Here is a 20,342-nt window from a genome sequence, read left to right on the forward strand (position 1 = left end):
GCTCCCAGTGGATTGCAGATACCCGTCTCATTTCCAAAATGAGCCATGAAGAGCTGCACTGTGTTTTCACAACAAATCTTTCCATCTCTGCAAATGGCTTTTGGCCTTGTGACTGCTTGCCCTTCTCATCTGAAGCTCTAAAACTACCTTTGGATTTAGAGCCATTTTTGCTGGCCTGCTCTGTGCTGAAACTACATTGTTGATAAAAACCTGGTATCTGTAACTATTTGGATGTGTCAAAGGGAAAACAAAATTACCTTTTTCCTTAATTTAGAAAAGACCCTAAATACAGTGAAATTGAGAAGAAAAAAAGAAAAAGTTCCCCCCCCACCAAAAGGCATTAATTTATTCCTTGCCCAATAAAGCAGATACACATGAGTTTAATAGTGAACTATACAGAGCGGCAGAATGTATAAATTTCCTCTGACTGCCTGAGAAGCAGTGCCTCAAGAACAGCTCTGTGTGCTTCCTACAGGAAACCGAGTAAAACAGAGGGTTTCTTCTCAAATCATGAGCATGAGCAAAACAAATTCTTAGCAAGGAAGAGCTGAGAGCATCTTTAGGCAGCGGTGAAAGAATCAGTCCCATGAAAGCCCAGACCGCCTCCTCCCAGACTCCTTCCAGCCTTTACCTACCTGCTGAGAAGAGTGTGACAATATCCCCATAAACCATATTTCTGAGGTTTTGCTCCCTGGAGCAATATTGCTCTCATTCTGTGTTTTAGGAATAAAATTTCACACAAGAGCATCTGTGGATTATGACCAGATTTGTCAGGAGGATACATTTGAAAGGCAAGCTGACCTAAAAGGCAGCAGGAGGTCTGTTGTTTGTTAATGCCATCCCTGATAAAGGACAGCATCTCACCACACTTCCTACAGCTCAGGCTGCTCCCTTCTCACTTTGCCTTGTAGCTGCCTCAGCCCAGAATTTGCCACCCACGGTTCACCCTCTAAGCAGGGCTTGTTTGACCTTTCAAAATATGTCTCTTGGTGATTTCAGTATGACTGGACTCTTACTACTCATGAGAGAAGTTGAAATTGGGGGAGGAAAAAGAAAGAAAAAGGGAAAGGGCAAAAAGATATATCAATCTTCCTCTCTTTCCTTGGCAATAAATTGCTCCCACTTTATACTATTTCTGAATTACTCAAACTAACAAACAAACATAAGTTATCCTCTCAGACAGAAGGGGATCAAATCCCTTTCTGCAGCACTGACAGGATAATCTATCTTAAAAAACCTTTGATCAACACAGTAACACGCAGTGAAATCCTAATCCTGCGGCTGACTACAGGAGTTTTGACTTCTGTGAGGTCAGAATTTCTCTCACAAGCCTTTCTCTGTTGATATTTAGAGCTGTATCTCTATCTGACTGGCCTATGTTTATACATAACTTTATTATTTAATAAAGTTTATTATTCACTTCTTAATAATAATTAGAAAAACAAAAGTAATGGCAAGCCCTGCTTTCATTATCTGGAAATAAAAAACCCCCCAGAAGAGAACTTCTTTGATTTGATGTGATCATAAATCACCTAATCAACCTTTTGTCCCTTCATCTCATGAATGGAAAGAACTGACTCCAAAGAATATCTGCCTTCTTCTTTTTCATCTTCAAATCTAATGTCATGGGTAGGACACAAAGGAAACGGTAAAAGGATTACCAGCACTGATCTCGAGAAGGTATTAATGTCCTTTCATGTTGTTCCTTGGAAGGAAGAGGAAGATCCAGACGTAAAGTATTCAAAGTCTGAAATCCTATTAAAATCACATCTGTTATCTGAAGAGGCATTTAAATATATCTCAAACTGGATGCTGGGCAGCCACCACTGTACAAAGCAGCCTCAACTCCAGCAAATCTCTGAAAATTAGGAGCAAGAACAGCTGACAAAATCTTCCCTTATTTACCTCGAAAGGCAGAATTATAATTGACCTCCCTGGGATCTCTTACAGGAATGGAAAGTTATATCTACTCCTACCAAAGTAGGTGGCAGAGGCTCACTAGTTTAAACATCAGGAGTGAGGGAGCATCCACAAGCCCAAAAATTGGAGCGGTGGATGGATGGTGTCAGACTCACATGTATCTGTGTGAGGGAGAGCAGGGAGCAGGAAAGAGTCACCACATGCAACTTTTCCTTCTCTCATCTCAGCACAGAGGTGCAAGATTCCCACCAGGATGGGTCTGCAGCAGCTAGAGTCCACAAGAGCAAAATCAGAAAGTAAATCCATGTGTTCAAAGGGGCATGCTAGCCCCAGGGAGTGCAGAAGGGTAATCTCTCCCCCTCTCTCATGAAGATGCCACCACTCCATACCAGGCCTTGCACAGGACTGCATTCTTGTCACCTCTGCTGCACCACAAGGTTTGTACCAGAGGGATTTGTGAGGTCCCAGAGACATTTGGCAAGAGCTAAGGTATTGCAACAGCACTGTCACTTTTTACTTTGCTATAATGCCCTTTACCATCAGTTCCTACCTAAATAAGGAGAATCTGGAAAGCAAGGTGGACTTTGTGCAAAGGATCTATTGAATAAGCATCAAATGTGCAACAACTACTTTAATAAATAATTAATTGATCACCAACGGAATAGTCTTTATAGCCCACAGTTACCTCCACGTTTTATCTTATCTACTGGAGACACTCCAACAAGACAAATCCAGAAACCAGACATCTCAAGGGAAGGCTGAGATTGGGCAGGATACTGTCAGCAGAGACCATAAAGGCTGTTCTAAAGAAGGAGAGTATCTTCTGTTCCCAGCTTTTGAGGTAAGCAGGGAGAGAAGTCATCAGCTCTCAGAGCAGCAAGTGAGATTGATCAGAGCAGGGCAGCCCCGCAGTGCAGAGCCATGGAGCCCAGGAGATTTTCACTGCTCAAGGGAAGATAGTTGTTTAGCTGGTAGTGTTTTTTGCCAGTAGACAAACTACATAACCCCTTGTAGGAATTTCCTCTCTGTCTTCTGATTTTAATTGTTTACATCTATCTTTAAGATGCCCTATCACAATCATAATATACTCACTCAAAGTGTTGGCTTTGTATGGACTGACTCTGAATGGACTCACTATACAAGATGGCAAAGTCTGACTGGGTTCACAGGGACTGTGTGTCACTTCAAAGTTAAAATGCAGCTTCTTTTCACCTAACTACTCTTTGGGAGAAGTGTTCAAGATAGGGCCATCACCAAATGGGACACACTATGCATAGACATCATAATTGTCTCCAGGACACCCTCTTTGTGACCTCCCCAAGGATTCCAGGGAGCCGTCCTTCCACAGGAAGGTGAAAGGCAGTCTCCAATAAGTGATATTTTTCCAGAGGCTTGACTCTGGATACTGGGTACTGACCAGACACTGCTTTGTTGTAGGGACAGGGTGGGAAGGAAAATGAGGCAGATCAAGGTCTGGATTTCTCAGGGAAATTAATCTACCATCTACAAGCCAAAACCATGCATGTGACTGAAAATTTTGCTGGAATTGTTCTCCCTTTAAAAATGTGCTTGAGTTTATGTGGGGCTGTTAGTGAATCAGGGCATAAAGTAACTGGACAAATATAGTGCATCGCACATGGAGATCCTTGTTGTCACTCTTCTAAGTTCTTCTTTGGGCAGAGAGCATGGTAAAGGGCTAAAAGTGTGCAAGTACTGCAGAGGCTTTCAGTGCTTAATGGTGCAAAGGCTGTGGGATGGTAGTTTGAGATTCAGGAAACGTCACATGTCATTGGGCTTGATAAGCTAACTTATCTACATTAAACATGGTGATATGTTTCCCACCTGCACCTCTGTTATTCCTTCATATATATTCCAGGTATGTGTCAAGAACAAAAGTTGCCACCCTGCATAACTTGCCAAAAACTGTGTTTATGAATGCTGTGTATTTCAAAACACAGTAGAAAGTGGGAGCAGCAAATAGATGTACCTACAACTACCTGCACTAGCAGTTAGGGGTTTACAAGCTGAGCTCTTAACATGTACATCCAATCATTCTTTGATCCACATTAACAAGCTACCACAGCAAGGCTGTCTTTAAGAGATTGCGAGTGCTGCCAACCAACCAGATATATGACAACATAACACCATAGCACCAGTTCCCAGGAGACCTGGTCAGAAGCATTGCAAAAGATGGAGCATGACAGTTTACACTGAGAGAAAATTCCCAAATGAAAAAGCTCATAATGTAAGCAAAATAGGTGATGGGAGCGGAATGCAGCCATATAGATCCAAGAGGAACTTCTCTACTATAGGAAAAAGAAGTAATTTCAGCATGTGATGTAAATATTGCTTATTAATATTATCCTTATCAGTGTATCCTTACCAGTGTCCTTCTTCTTGGTTCGTGAAAGCTCATGGACTGTTGCTCCAATATCATTTCTCAAGGACTTGATGATATTGTCCAGCGCTGGGACATTCTTACCTTCCAAGTTAATGAAGAATTCATACTCATCTTTGTTGAGACGGGAAGGTCGGGACTCAATGTGGGTCAGGTTTATACCTTTTTCCTGTGAGAAAGAGATATTCTGGCCCAATAGGGTTTGGGGGAAAAGATATGACATAAAGACTAGCTAAAATTCATGTGTCAGTCAACAATCTATACTATACAATCCAAATAACTCAATAGTAGAGACTTGCCTCTAGTTGCTACCAGACTGAGGACCACTAGACTGAGAAGTTTCATAACAGGAGAGAAACAAAAAGGACGAATGAGAAGGACAAAGTATTTACTCTTGTGCACAGCACCAACGCAAAGATTATGTATTACATAAATCTTAGAAAAGGGTGGAAGCAGGATACAAGCTGTAAACAGGCCTTGTGTTGTAAATGGAGACGTCACCGTCACAAGTACATAATGGGAACTCTTCTAGTGTGGACAAGAACATTTCCCCAGGATGAACATGGGAAGTAGACATTCCACCTGCAGAGAACTCTCTCGTGAGAATGTAAATTCTGTATTTATGAACATCTTGAAAGGAGATTGGAAAAGCAAGCAGCTGGGCACCCTATGAGATAAGCTTCTGCCAAGCTACTGCACGGTCACCTGCAAAGCCACCTGCGCGGTTTCCAGGGCTGTAACCAGATGCTGGGCAGAGATCCAACAGGAAATGTATATTTGCACCAAAAAGGCAGCCCAGGTTTGTATAAATAAAACCAATGGTGTTTTACATTACAGAATCACTAAATCACAGAATCTCAGAGTTACAAGTTGGATGGAACCTCTGGAGATCATTTAGTCCAGCAGTCTGCTCAGGTAGGGTCCGCTAGAGCAGATTGCTCAAGACTGTGTCAAGTTCCAAGTATCTCCCCAGAGAGAGACTCTACAACTTCTCTGGGCAACTGCCCTAGGGTCTGATCACTCCCACAGCAAGGAAGTCTTATCTTTAGGATAGCAATTCAGATGCTGTCTCCCCAAATACCTTCACCGACCAGCAGCAGTGCCTCCTAGTTCTGAGGAAAGGGATAATTGGCAACTATACTATGACTATAGCCAGTCGGTACCTGACCTCAGACATGCCACCATGTCAATGTGTGAAGCTACAAATAGCTAAAAATCCTGTTTTTCCAGTCACTTAAACACAAGTCCAGGAAAACCTACCTCAGTTCATCTGAACTCAAATGCTTTCCTGAGCACTATAATTTGAATGTCAAAATGTTGTTTTTTCTTTGTGGTTTTTAAGGTTTTTTGACAAAATTCTTTTAAACAGACTTCAATTGTTGCTGACTTTACCATCTCACCTTCCTCAGGCTTACATGGAAGCCACAGCATACTGAGGCCAGATCTAGACTTCTGTCCACTGGGAGGATTTTACTAATCCCTGGAGGAAGTTTGGGCTTGAAGATCAAGAGGAGCTGACAGACTGTGCTCAGCAGCCCTGGAGAAGCTTTTGTTTTACTGCTTTCGTGCTTAAGAAGACTCCGTACTTCATGGAGTGAAATGATGACCACACTGGTGTCAGCATCAAACTCCCTGCTGTAGTGGAGTCAGGATTTCAGCCATGAAGAAACACTGCAAGGATCTACTTGTGACCTAGAGGGAAGAAAGGAGGAAGATATTTTTCCCTATTTCCCTCTAGTCTGAGCTTCTCAAGCTCTTTAAGGTGTTCTTAGCTTCTCTTTGTGATTGCACAGCACAGGGGGGCATCTGGCCATCAGCAGCGAAGCTCTCATTCACTCCACCACAATGAGCAGATTATTACTTCATAGGAAACAGTATGCATGTCATTCCTCTCTTTCCTGAGTGTCACATGCTACAGATGAACTTAAATTGTTTGGCTAGATACCAATACAATAAGTTGAAAAGGTCAAAAGCTCATTCACCAACTGCTGGTCTGGAGAGGTGCTGTCCTTGTGGGGCTGTCTGCAGGAGCGAAAGGCCACCACTGTCCTGGTCCCTGAGGGCAATTTGTTTTAGGCTTCCAAAGCCCTCATTTCACAAACAAACCGCACATTGTATCCTGCACTTGGTGAGACACTGGGAGGTGGGGCGGCCTGGAGCTGGAAGTTCAGAGGACTGGAAAGCTTTTGACAGAGAGCAGGCACAGGGGGCTGTCGACCCCTTTTCTGCAGCTGCACTGTGGAGAGCAGTGCAGCAACATGGGGCTGGCATCCTGAGGCTGGGGTTGTTCAGCTGCTCTGTGTAGATGCTCACAAAGGTGGAGAGTGGATGTAAAACCTCCTCCTGTCAAAGACTCAGCTCAGGCACACTGAAGTGTTGCTTTACTTTCATCTTACACTGATGTGTCGGGGTATTGTATTCTGTCTCTGTGAAAAATTCAAGGGGGAATAGAGTCCCAGGCCCTGACAGGGCTTTCTAAGTCTTGCAGAGGTTACTGTGTGTTTTCCCTTCCCAATCTAGATGTGTTCATCTCAGCCTCAGCATCCCTCCCTTGGCGAAAGCAGAGCTGTTTGACAGATCACAACAGTAACTCAACTCTATAATTATTTTTCTCTTTGGGCTGGGTGACTTTTCTACTGTACCAGCTCTCTAACCTGGCTCGGTGCAGCTGCACTGACAGCAGTGCTCACAAAGTGGAGGGAATGATGCAGGGGTTGGGAATGAAGAGACAAGCTGCTTGGGTGGATATAAGACATGCTTAAGGCAGCAGGAGCATCAATGCCTCTCAAAGTATCACTACAAGCTAGGAGGGCAGGAAAAAGGGGGGGAAAAGACAGGGAAGAAGGTGCTCGTGGAGAGAGTCACCTCCTTTCTTGCAACTGAGATAAGCAGAAAAGCTCCTCACAGAATATGAAGCTAGTTTGTTGTTTATTTGTGGGCTGCTTCCACCTCAGCAATGTGCAGAGCCAACCCATTTAATCTCTTTGTGACAATTCTTCAGGATCTCATACCAGAGAAGCTGAAAGGAGAACCCTTCTGGTGACTGTTTACAAAGCAAGAACTCAGCAGCCTATGTCCAGTTCCTTGAATCATGCTCCTGGAGAAACATGCTCTCATATGCTGTGTCTTGCTACTAAGCCTCTGATTTCAAAATATTTACAGTGGCTCTGTTACTGGAGTTGCTGTACAAATTTCGATTTCATTCTAGTCCAACGACTCCATCTAGTGTTTAACCTTCATAGTTTCACATTGTTCAAAACTGCATCCTTAGTATTGCTAAATCTTGCAGTCACATCAGGTTTCTCACAGTAGTTGACAGATTCTTTCAAAGCTCCAACTTCTAGAGATAAATGGTTACCCAAGAAAGGAGAATGGGGGCATTTTTTGGCTTAGTTTATTTCGAGCAGTTTTCAATCTCTTTGGGTTTTTTAGTGGATCCTGAAATCCTGTCAATGTATTCCCTCAAATGACACCTAATAAAATTTCTGTATTTATTTTATGGAACTTCGTGATTTCTGAGCTATTTTTTATTGATGCATCTTAACTCCTAACCTAATTGGTTTTGGCAGGTCTGAACTGTTACATGTTTGAGGTTGGATTTACACCTGAACTATTAACAGTGATCTGATTTCTGCCTTTCCTATTTCAGAGCTGTTAGGAATCAGATAAGCCCATAGCTTGAGACTAGATGTGCCTTTGTTGAATTCACTCCATCATTCATTGCAGCTGCAAAGCATTTGCAGCAGGTTGGCACTTCCCTGCTTCTCCTCAGATTTATGACCATGAATCTCTCGAATATGGACACATCCTAACACACAACCACATGCCTGCTGGAGTGCTTCTGTGTTGGCAGAAGAGGTGTAGCTGTTCACCTTGCATTTATTTAAAAACAGTGGACTAGGCTATTTGTGATATATTTTTTAGCAAGTATTAACAATTCAGAACAGATTTTGCTTTGAGGTCTGAGAGTAGCATTGGGTGTAACACCTAATGGAAATCACAAGAGTACAGTATTGCCAGATCCCTTGAAGTCACCAGAAGTCATTCCAAATTCCTTGGGTTTTTTTCCTAAAAACTTCCACCCTCAAGAGTGAAGATCTCAATTTTCATTATTTGAAAAGGCAAGTTAGCTGTATCTCTATCACTCACCATTATGGAAAGAAGCCTCAAGACATTCTCAAAGCTCAAATCAAGTTAGAATTAAGTCCATTTCATGTAAATCATGATTTTTCAAATGATGGGCATTAGTGATACAGATATCAATTTACAACAGAGGCAATGGTGGACACAGAAGGAGATTACCCATCTCCCTGCCTACCTTTACTCCACAATACTGCATCTCAGCCTTGGCTTCCTCTCAGAGGTTGTGACACAGCTCCAGCCCCTTCCCCAGGTTACTTCAATTATGCCATTCTGTGTCTCCCACATTGCAGCTGCCCCACACCAGCAGTATCAAACCTGACTGGTGTTACAGCCGTCTTGCAGAAGGCACTGCCAAGATAACTTAGACCCACCCTCACAGAGTTTAAAGGCCTGATCACCGGAATCAGTGTTTTCCTAGCTACATGGGGAAGCTTTCAGTGGGAATGGATACTTTATGGGAATGTTATGGACTACTGCTTCCCATGGTGTTCATATGGCCTTCTGTTTATGTATTACTAAATGCTTCTGCAAATGGTTGCTAAAACTAAGTACAGCTGTGAATCCATCTGCAACTTGTTTTCATGACTCTTGTCATTAAGTAAGTTTGGCTTCATCAGGAGATCCCACATTGTTACCACATGAAGAAACGTCAACAGCTCTATGGTGCAGCTAATCAACTTTCAGTGAGAACTTGAGTGAAATCTCCCAAAACAACGATTTACTTGCACTTTCTTGGTACCAATTAAAAAACAAACAAACAAAAAAACCCCAACACAACAACGACAAAAAAACGTGTTCTTTTATCCCTTGTCGTGGGCTAGTTCAGGGCTTCCTAAAGAAGGAAACTTTCAGAAGCACATGTACAAACTCTTCCTAGTTTTCACAGGAGATGTGGTGAGTTAGTAAGTTACAGCAGTGCCTTCAGCCATGGTTTTGCAAAGTGAGGGCAAAAACAGACATCTGATTCAGCTTTACTATCCAAAGGCCTGCTTCACAGCTGAGGACAGTGCTTCCCCATCTTCTCCTTCACACCTGCTAGGGGCTTCCTCGCACGACAGTCTCCTGGGGGCAAAAAGACTCAGAAGTGGCCTGTGCCAGCAAACAGCTCTAAAGAGCAGACAGCCCTGGAGCAGCCCCTGGTGTCCATTGCTTACCACTTCTGCTCCCGCCTTGAAGTTTGATATGAGACATTCAGGAAAGTCTAGTCACAAAATACGTGGAATAGGACAAAACAAAAAGCATACGTGCTAGCCTATGGCACTGCACAAGCACCTAGCAAGCAGGCACTCCTCTCTTTAAAGACTAGATCAAGGACTCTTGCCTTCCTCACTGTAGAAAGAGGAAAGCTCAAACTGAGAACACAGATTTGGAACAGTGAGATCAGGTATAATAAAATTATTGTAGCTGTGCATTTGTGTACTATGACAAAAAACAAGTCTCTTGGCAGAGGCATGCCTGGCCTGTTCACCTATCAGTACAGACACCTCCAACACACCCCCGGACAAAGTGATTGCTTGCTTCTGACTTACAAACAACCCAAAACACTGCACAGCCAATACCTTCCCAAGGGGCAAAGAGGTAACAGTCACTTTGGACTTTCTGATGAAAAAAGTAAGCTCCTAAACAGAAAAAAAAAAAAAAAAGCACAGTCATCTTTGCTGGCTCTGAAAAGAACAGGGTCTCATTTGTTACAGCCTGTTATTCTCATCCAGTCCTCCCATGGAGTACTAGCTTTTTCCAGGATCAGGAATACTATTCTGTGCAAATAAATGGAGCTGCCCTTGAGCTAGAATCCTACTCACTGTAAGTAATGCCATTGATGGATGGGCTTTGTACTGAAATCCTGCTCTGTATTTGGGAACCTCACATCAGTGAAGAGAAGATGGAAGGCTCCTCTATGGGAATGGGTTATATTCTAACACAGTGTTTGCTCTACACTACAGATGACACGTCTTCTGCTATTTGTAAATCCATTAGGAAAAGAACTTCAGAGTTCAATAGATTCACAGATTCATATGGAAAAAAATCCATTTAAACTGAGGGAAATCCTTTTTACATATTTAAAGTTTTAGTTCTGATATTTTTTAATGATGAATTTCATTTTGGAAAAGTCAGTCTTTGAGGAAGAACAACTTTTTTTTCACTTTTTTCTTTCAGAATGGACTTTGCTGTTGTTTAAAAAGTGATTTCAATGGGCTTTTATCACTACAGAGAACAACAAACATTCCCATCAGGTGTAACACTTGGGTTACACAAAGTGTTCTGCTTTGCTTTCTCAGTTTTGATAAGAAATTTGGATAATTTCTGTCTTTTTCTGACCTGGATGAACAGATGAACATTATGGACAAATAGGCTTTTCAGATGCAAAATAATTTGGTTTGCTTGTTTCAGCAGAAACTGGATCTTTATTAGCCAGAGCTGCTAGTTTAGAAGCAAAGTGTTTACAGTTTTAACAATCTGCTTATTTCTGGGCATGGCTGAGCTGCTATTACAGCACATGTTAGAGTAGAAGACTGCCCCTGCAGACACTGCCTCTGCATAGGGAAAGTGGAGAAGAAATGGCAGGGACTGCACTGTCAACAGTGGCATAGGGCATCATGGATACACAGCAGTCCAGAAGGAGCAGATTCACGCAGTCAGGCAAAGATCTGCAAAACAGAGGGTAGACAGGCACCAGGGGTCAGAAGGGCCTAGAAGCCTGCTGAGGGCAGAGACATCTTCCTGAGTGCTGCTTGCTTTTGTGTATAAGACTGGAAAAGGACTCTTCTTCCACCCAAAGCGGATGTTGAACTGTAGACATGGTCTGGATTGACTTTTAGAGATAGAAATGTGTTAAGCCTAGAAAGCCATATAGTCTTTAAATATGTACCTGCCTTTCTGAGGGTTCAGCCCTTCTTTGCTACAGACTGCTTTCTCTTTTTGGACTTTGTCCATTGGCCCAACTTCAAGCTACACAGGGAAAACAACAGTTGTCACTGTAGCAACATACTTCTGTGCAACCGAGATCTGAACAGAAAATAAGGGTTTGGGTGCAAAAAAAAACAAAGACGATAGCTTGTAGCACTCTGTCAACTGCATGAGAAATCCTGAGGGATGTTTGGGTAGGACAAAGTACATTGAAAGTCTCTTCCTCAACACACATTGAAAGTCTCTTAAACTTCTTGTCTCAGTTACAGGATGTAATTCTGAATGATGAGTGCTCTCTCTCTGTAGCCACCGGCCTTGTGCTTTCACCTACCTGCATATGAGGCTACCCTACCTTCAGTCCACCATGGCACACAATAGGGTCTTACCTAGTTCATCTGGGATATGTTTGGACACTACTTTTTTCCCTGACAGGTTTTACTTCCTGAGTGAGTACAGATTACATCTGGACTGGGGAGAAGCCATGGTGCTTGATGAGCCAGCAGTCCTGTACCTCCCATTACCCAAGCAATGGCCAGGCTGGAGCACAACATAGCTCTACTTGGGCTCTTGTTAACCATGGAGATCAAGCTGTGGTGGGAACTAATATCTAACCAAGTTTCACCACAGCACGGAAGTGGGACACAGATGGGATGTGAATATGGGAGTGAGAAGCTGCTCCTGCATCTTGGAGAGGGACAGAGGAGTGACTGAACAGCCCTCCCAGAGTAACAGAATTTTTTTCTCCAGCTCAAATGAAGAAGATGATAAACCAACCTCCAGGTCCACACAGACATGTCCTTTACAAAAAGGGAGTCTGGCTGCTGAAGGCACCATGAGATCACTCTTTAGGTATCCCCTCAGTTCCCTGTGTCTCAGACTGAATCTTGGTTCAACACTTTCTTCCCTGCCTTAAGAAAGGATTTATTTTTAAGACTTTCATATTTAAAGCTTTCATGTCCCAGAGTAGTTTTCTAGACTGGCTAGAGAAGAGGCAAAATCCTCAAAGCCAGTGCTGTAGGCGTTGTCCCTTAATCACTCCCAAACATGAACTGGGAGGAGGAGAGGGTTGAGCTGTGCTCTCCCAGAGACACATTGTCAGCCTGGACACACTGCAGCCTCAGCAAGGGTCAGCTGGCCTCCAAACATGCCACACATGGCCATCAACATCAGGGCCGCACAAGGTCTGGCCCTCTGGGGAGGTCCATGGTTTCAGTACAGCATCTGCTTGAGGGAACTGTCTGATCATATTTTGTGGGTTTTATGTTCTCCTTTTTCCCACTTTGTGTGCTTCCATGAGGCAACAACAGCCAGAGCAGCTGTTCCCACTTCTCCTCCCTGTGCTACTCCTCTGAGACAAACCCACTATGTTTTCCCAGGCCAGTGCCAAGCTGGCAACAGAAACCCTGAGGACAGGGCAAGAGACCTCCCTGCCCAGAGAAGCCCACCAACAGAGAGTCTGAACTAACTTCCAACTTGCTTCTCACAGTTGATTTTATCCATCGGAGAAGGGGCAAAGAGGAAAAAATCCTCTTGAGGTCTTCCTCCGTGTCCTCAACCTTTACCTGCATATCACCACCTTCCCCGTCTCTGCTGTGGATGTCACTGAGCATAGAGCCTGTGTCTCTGAGGCACCCATGGTCATGGCCCACCTGGAAAAAGGTGGAGGTTGTCTCAACCATGTATGCATTTGAGTCTTACTCCTCTAAGCACAGGATGAGATCCTTTGCACTGAGAAGAGCTGAAGGGCTGCTCTGGTTTATATACCCCTATACTCATTAATTCAATACTGACAGCCCTAAGGTGCTGAAGCTGCAGATCAGGTTTGTACCATTAAATCCCTTCCCTCCAGCTACCTATCCATTTCCCTACTGCATTGCCAACAGCATGCAAAACTGATATAAGAGCACCTGTGCCTGGGGCAAGAAATCACTGCCAAAATGTGCCTGCTTCTCTGTGCTGCCATTCAGTGAGATCTTGACCAGCTTGAGAGTTGGGCAGAGAGGAACCTCATGAGGTTCAACAAGGGCCAAGTGCTCAGTCCTGCACCTTGGGAGGAACAACCCCATGGACCAGTACAGGCTGGGGATTGATCTGTTGGAGAGCAGCCCTGCAGAGAGGAACCTGGGAATGCTGGTTGATAATAAACTAACCATAAGCCAGCAATGTGCCCTCGTGGCCAAGAAGGTCAACGGCATCCTGGGATGCATCAAGAAGAGTGTGGCCAGCAGGTCAAGGGAGGTTCTGTTCCCACTCTATTCTACCCTGGTGAGACCTCATCTGGAGTCCTGTGTCCAGTTCTGGGCTCCTCAGCTCAAAAGGGACAGGGAACTTCAGAAGACAGTCCAGTGCAGGGCTACCAAGATGATCGGGGGACTGGAACATCTTCCTTCTGAGGAAAGGCTGTGAGATTTGGGATGGTTCAGCCTGGAGAAGAGGACACTGAGGGAGAATGTCATTAATACTTACAAATATTTGAAAGGTGTATGTGAAGGAGATGGAACAGCCCTTTTTTCTGTAGTGTCCAGTTAATGGACATAAGCTGGAACACAAAAGGTTCCACTTAAGGAAAAACTTCTTTCCTGTAAGGGAGAGGGAGGCCTGACACAGACTGCCCAGGGAGAGTGTGGAGTCTCCTTCTCTGGAGGTTTTCAAAACCCTCCTGGACACATTCCTGTGTGCCCTGATCTAGGCAGACTTTCCTGAGCAGGGGAGTTAGACTAGATGATCTTTAGAGGTCTCTTCCAACCTCTACCATTCTGTAATTCTGTGATTCCGTGTGATTCTGTTTCTTATAAGTACCTCCCCTGCCAATTTTCCTTTAGAGCTGACAGCAATTTGGTTAGTAGACAGCAATCCATTTAACCAGCAAATATCAACAGCCTGCTTAATTCACTTACAGACATGCATGCCACAGACATACAGACATTTTGCAGGACTGCATTAGAGTGGTTACTTCACAATTTAGAGTAGCTCTGCTGACGTTGATATGAATTTCCCTTCATCTTAATGAATCACATATGTCCTATAATTAATAATTATTCTTCATTCGTAATAAAACCACACAAACCTTTCCTTTCCTACTCAGTTCAGTTTACAAACAGAAAGTATGCAGGCCACAGTTTTTTGCAGTGTTCTATAGAAGGAACTGCTTTCAGTCACGACTATTACATGATGATGTTCTAAAAAAAAAAAGAAAAGTCACAAAACCAATAAAATAGTGTGTTTGCTTGGGAGCACAGAGTACACAACTCCATGTGTTGCAACACAACCATCCTGAATTGCGAGGATTTTGTGCTTTTTAAACTGCATCCATGACATCTGGTAAATATTTCTGGAAGAATAAATAGGCACACAATGTCCTGAAAGGTAAATAGCTGCTTGCTTCCCCAAAAGCTTTCCAGATCAGTCAATACAAGTTGCTGAGCCTCTGCTGTAAACAAAGTGCTGTTACTTTGATGCTTGCTTGTAAGTATCTTCTACCCTCTCTGTAGAAATACCATTGGTGGGAGATGGTAGGCTTCTTTATATCAGATTTACTCAGGCAGACAAAGGTTAAGAAGATGGTAGGTGTCTCCAGTAGGAGTACTTCAAGCAACATGTGCACTGTGAGTCACAGGTCTCACAGCCAGATTATACTTACCTTTGTATACATATACATATACATATACATATACATATACATATACATATACATATACATATACATACTCAAACATCAGTCTCAGCTTATTGCCCCATTCACTTCTACTTCTTACTCAAGCACAGTGGAATAGGTTATTTTTAAACAGGGGAAATGCATTTTTTACACACTTGTATCAGTTAAAAGTAGAGGTTTTCATTTACAAAGTGTGAAATCAAATCTTAACTTTAAAAGGCCACTTTCTGCTCCGGGAGTTTAAGGGACTTCAACTGCAAATAAGAAATGCACACTGCTTTCCCCTCTTAAGGCAATGAAATAGAATCACAACAATGATCACAGATACCCTAAGCAAATGTTGCTGCAAGTAAAATTGTAATAGATCTGGTCAGGTCTCCTGAAGGAAAATATTTACCTCAAATGTGCGTAGAACTTTAGCCAATGCCCCAACTTCTTCTTTCAGAGAGAAGATCAAAGAAATCACACCATTTTTATTTGAGGTCTCTTCAATGTACATAGATTCCTGAAAGAAAATAAAACAAATAAAAACATTTACATTCACACTAGGAGTCAGTTTTGCTTCTCTCCATTTTCCTTTTGCACAGCATCAGCAATGTAAACAGGGTATAAAGCTGTTTTAAATAAGAACCAATGCAACTGTTGCTGTCAGAAGTAGAGCAGCACAAATCTGTTCTCTCAATCTAGGGCCCACGTGGGAGTGAAGGAGTAAAAAAGGACATGAAAATAGTTTAATACTATCTCTACTCTGCTTCACATCTCAAGTGTAATAAGTTCAGGGACGATGGGAAACATTAATGCACTTTGGTTCCAGCTACAATGCAAAGACCTTCCCTCAGGCTTTCTTTTCTTTATCACTTAGGACTAAGCAGAGCAATGCAGATGAGCTCTGTGCAGAGGTGCAGGCCATGACCTGTGTTTCCCTTCAGCTCTTCTTGTGCCTTCCAGATACCCCTATGAGAGGTGAGATTCACAAGAATGATATGGGAGATGGTTTAAAGACAAAATAACAAGAGAAGGAAAAAAATGTTTTGAAAAAGTTTAAATTTTCCCTAAAACCCACAGTGAGTAAAGACTCAGTTAAGGCAAGGTAAGTTTTCATTTATGTTTGTTCCATTTCTCATATTGATTTTCTGCTCTGCAAATTCCAAAAGGCAATTTCCAGTATTCGCAAGCAAAAAAGAATGTTTATTTTAATTATTTTTCATGGTTCTCATTACCAGAATGTTTCACTATGTCTGAGTACATGAGCTACTTTTCACAAAACCTCAGTTAAACAAAAATAAACCTCTGTTATTTCACCATTTCGGAAACAGGAAACTGGGTCCTAGAGTGGGGCTAGATTTTCAAATTATCTGTGTACCTGGCATGTCAGGTAAGTGCCTGCTGAAATTTCCAGAATAACTTAATTTTTCTGGTGTTAGAGTAAATTTGATGCACAATCATCACAAACTTTCAGATGTTACATTAATGTCTTATTTGTTGGGGTTTTCTTAACATCTATTAACCTTGGGAAAAGTGATCCTGATTACTTTTTTCAAAGATCACAACAGACAACTGCAATATAGATGGGTACTGAGGTAAAAACAAGTCCTGGGCCAAAACTTGACTTAAGGTATCCATTAAATTTTTGTTTATGAAAATCTGTATTTTCAGTCAGAGTCTGCCCTCATTATAGCTATTGCTTAGTTTAACATATGAACTAGAGTATGAAGAGTGTCAGTTCGCACAGATTGTCCTTACAAAAGACAGTCTTTGTAGCAGACAAATTAATTATCAAATCCAGCTGCCATGAAGCCATAAAGTTCTTGGTGGGACTACATTTTCTGAGGCAGTGTTAGAAAATCGCCTTCTTTCACAAAGAAAACAACTGTTTATTCTTCAGAATGTCTCTGAAACTGCTGCTAACCTTAGAGCTCATTGCCACACACTGGCAATGGATTTTTCTGTCTGGTTTTATTTACAGGGGTTGCAAAGGTTAACCAGATTTTTCCACCTTTACAGGAAACCTCTAGAGGGCACTGTAGTAGAAATACTGGTTTTATACACCAAAGGGTGCATGTTCAACTGTGACACTTCCCACAGCATCTCTGTGTCTCTTGGGTCCTCACCCAACCAGGAAGTTGACCCAGCTCTTACATGGAGGGGACCAAGAGGAAAAGCAGTCAGGAGTGATGTGGCAGCTGGTTAATGAAATCCATCTATATCTCAAACAACCACAAGGGAAAACGAGGACAGCAGTCTATCAAAAAGCAAAGTAAATGTCAGTAGCCCAGAAATTTTGTGATAGTGTAACCAGAACTGCCATCTGAAATACATTGCTTTACCTTTTTTTTTTTGCCCCAACACGACCAAAACTGATCTCCAGGACAGATCTGTGCTACAGCAGTGTCTGCCTGATGAATTGAGATTTGGTTTTCATGGTCTGCATTGGGACTGTTTCAAAAGCCAGGCAGTTATGTATCTAAAATACTCTTGCCAATGCATGCTGAGGACCAGTTTCAATGGTAGGTTGACTTGAATCTGTGGTTTGGACACATGCAGGGCATACAATGAAAGTTTCAAGTCCTTCAAGGTAATTCTACTGTAAATTGATCTTTTTATACCATGAGAATACCCCAAAATTCCTTAAAAAACTTCTTTCCAACCAAGATAGGTTCTCCTTGGTCATTAGACTTGATGTGTTGAGATCAGACACTTTCAACCTGTCCTCTTTCATTTTCCCACTCTTGTAAATTGATTTATGTTGCTGCTTAAAAGTAAGACGTTGCAGTAGAGAGTAGGCACTAATCCTGCAAACAGAGTGATACTTGCTTAACTTCTTGCACATTTGCATTTGTTCACTGGAAGGTCTTTGTACAAAGTTAGTCCATGCCTGAGTATCCCCACAGAGATAACATCTTTCATTGCAAAGAGAAAAAAGAGTAAAATGATGGTTTTCCTGTTACATAGTTCATATTAATATTTATAGAGACAATATACATCAATACACACTGTAGGCAGTATACATCAAGATGCACACTGAAAGTAATACACATCAACATATACACAACCACTCACATTTATTGCAGAGCTTTTTGTAGTACCTACACAGTTTTAACAGCTGATCACAGTTTATCCATTCTTAATTCTAATTCTAGTGCCCTGGTTTTCAACATATAGAGAGGAATGGGAAGTTTGGAATTGGAACCTCTAGCATTCTGTACAGTGATTATGATTAGGAATTGAGCAAATTGGTTCACTATCATTTAAATATTGCCTGTATGACATGTATATGTGATTTATAAATGTAGCATGGAATAAATTAAGCTCTAATTTTCTTCCAGGTACTTTTTGGGTTGGTTTGATGTCTGGGTTTTTTTGCAGGGTAGGGGGATAAGTAAAATAAGGACCAGTTGATGAACATTAACATCCACTCCTGGACCTAGTGGAATCTCATAAATGAGTGACAAAAGCTGGAATATAAAAAGTTCCACTTAAGGAAAACTTCTTTACTATGAGGGTGATGGAGCACTGGCACAGTCTGCCCAGGGACCGTGTGGAGTCTCCTTCTCTGGAGGTTTTCAAACCATCTGGACAGGTTCCTCAGTGCCCTGATGTAGGCAGACCTACTTGAGCAGGGAGGCTGGACTAGATGATCATTAAAGGTCCCTTCCAGCCGCTACCATTCTGTGATTCTTTGATTCTATGATGTGTAGAAGCAAGGATGGGTTTTCCTTAGCACAGGGCAAATCTTGATTTTTGGTTAACCACTTCACACACAGATTGATACTGCCTTTTTGACACACATGGCAGTATTTGAGGTCAGTAACACAGACCTATCAGCCTTAAAACCAATTTCTGAGCTATTTAGACAATGCCCTTTAGAGTCACTGTTAAAACCAGAGGAAGTTTTATTAGCAGTTTCAGTAACAGAAAAAAAAAAAATCACCTCTGTGTTGTAAATTCCAGGCTTACTAGGTATACATAACAGTGGGGGAAAAAAATGGGAAAAAATATATTTTGAAGGAAATAATATTCCTAAGCTACTTCTGAAAGTGGAGCTGCTTTCCAAGTCAGATTTCTTTAAGCATTGAGCATTTAGATGCTCAGCTCCCGCAAAGGTCTTATGGACCAAGCAATCCTACAACTTGGAAAAATGACAAGACCCTAGAGAATAGTTGTTGGAGTTCAGCCTCAGCACACAAAGCAATAAGAAACCAGAGTCCCTGAGCTGCTCTGCTCTTAAAAAGGGTTGTAGAAACAGAAGCCTTTTTTGCACATCTGCAGCTTGTCTCTGGCTTCAGCATTGCATAGGACACATGGGTGCAGAATTTGGCCCTAATAATTAACCATGCTGGCCTCAGGTTATGTCACTTGCCCCTGCAGTAACTATAGCACCTGTAATTTGAAAGGACTTTCCTGTATTTCCTAAAGCAAAGAGTTCAAAGTAAGTTAGTAAACATTACATAATGGGACATCAGAGTCCTGAAACTTAACAAATAGCTCTGCTAGAACAGCACGTAGCTTCCACTTCTTCCCTTTAACAAGAAGACAGCTCTCTTTCAGCACATAGGTTTAAGACCCTAATCAGCTGCTGGTCTTTGCTGCTGCTGCTTCTTCTCTTTGCCATATATGCGAGGATATTGTTGCAAAGTTTGTTTTCATTTACACTGGATTTTTGCAAGCACAATTACAACAGACAAGCATGCTGGCTGCCAAAACAGAGAACAGTGACAACCAGGCACTACAAAACATTGAGACAGGCATATTGTTTCCTATATTTTTTCCTATATATTTCCTATTTTTTTTCCTATATTTTTTTCCTATATATTCCTATATTGTTTCCTATTGTTTCTTGGGTCACATTACCTCTCAGAGAGCAGTGACAAGATTTGCAAGCATCAGGGAGTGGGGGGCAGCTACAGCCCCTCACCATGAAGCACTGGCACACAGATCCCATCACTTACCTGGAAAGGGTCACCATTCATTTTGCAGTGCTGCGAGTCCATGTTGCAGTGAGTGATGCCCACACAGGGAGGTCTCTTCGCTGCTGCAGGTGAAGCCTTCTGACTTTACTACAGTGGCCAGAGCTCTGTGTAAAGGTATTTAAAGCAAAGCACAGGAGGCAAAGCCATTCCCTTCCTCCCCCCTTCCCCAGCTCCCTCCCCTGGACACCGTGCCAAGGGGGCGTTCTCCCTACACGCCCCCCTCACCCACCCCCGTCACACGGACCAGACACTCCACCAGTCCCACTCTGGCACACAACAACTCTCCAGCATATTGTTTCTATCTGGTCCCAACACAGACGAGCAGCATGCTTTGAATTAACAGCCTTCC

At 42.5% G+C, this 20,342-nt stretch overlaps 1 protein-coding gene across 1 annotated transcript in view; it reads right to left on the reverse strand.

The window, feature by feature from the left end:
- The window catches only part of PAH (phenylalanine hydroxylase), a 37,227-nt gene extending 17,213 nt beyond the window's left edge, over positions 1-20,014 (reverse strand). The window contains exons 1-3 of the mRNA XM_010196172.2: positions 19,973-20,014; positions 15,421-15,528; positions 4,304-4,487 (exon numbers count right to left, since the gene is read on the reverse strand). Coding sequence (XP_010194474.1) covers positions 4,304-4,487; positions 15,421-15,528; positions 19,973-20,014 — 334 coding nt within the window. The remainder of the gene's footprint in view (positions 1-4,303; positions 4,488-15,420; positions 15,529-19,972) is intronic.
- Between the last annotated feature and the right edge of the window lie 328 nt (positions 20,015-20,342).

The sequence above is a fragment of the Colius striatus genome, chromosome 1, assembly GCF_028858725.1.
Source record: "Colius striatus isolate bColStr4 chromosome 1, bColStr4.1.hap1, whole genome shotgun sequence".
In the NCBI taxonomy this organism is placed as follows: Eukaryota; Metazoa; Chordata; class Aves; order Coliiformes; family Coliidae; genus Colius; species Colius striatus.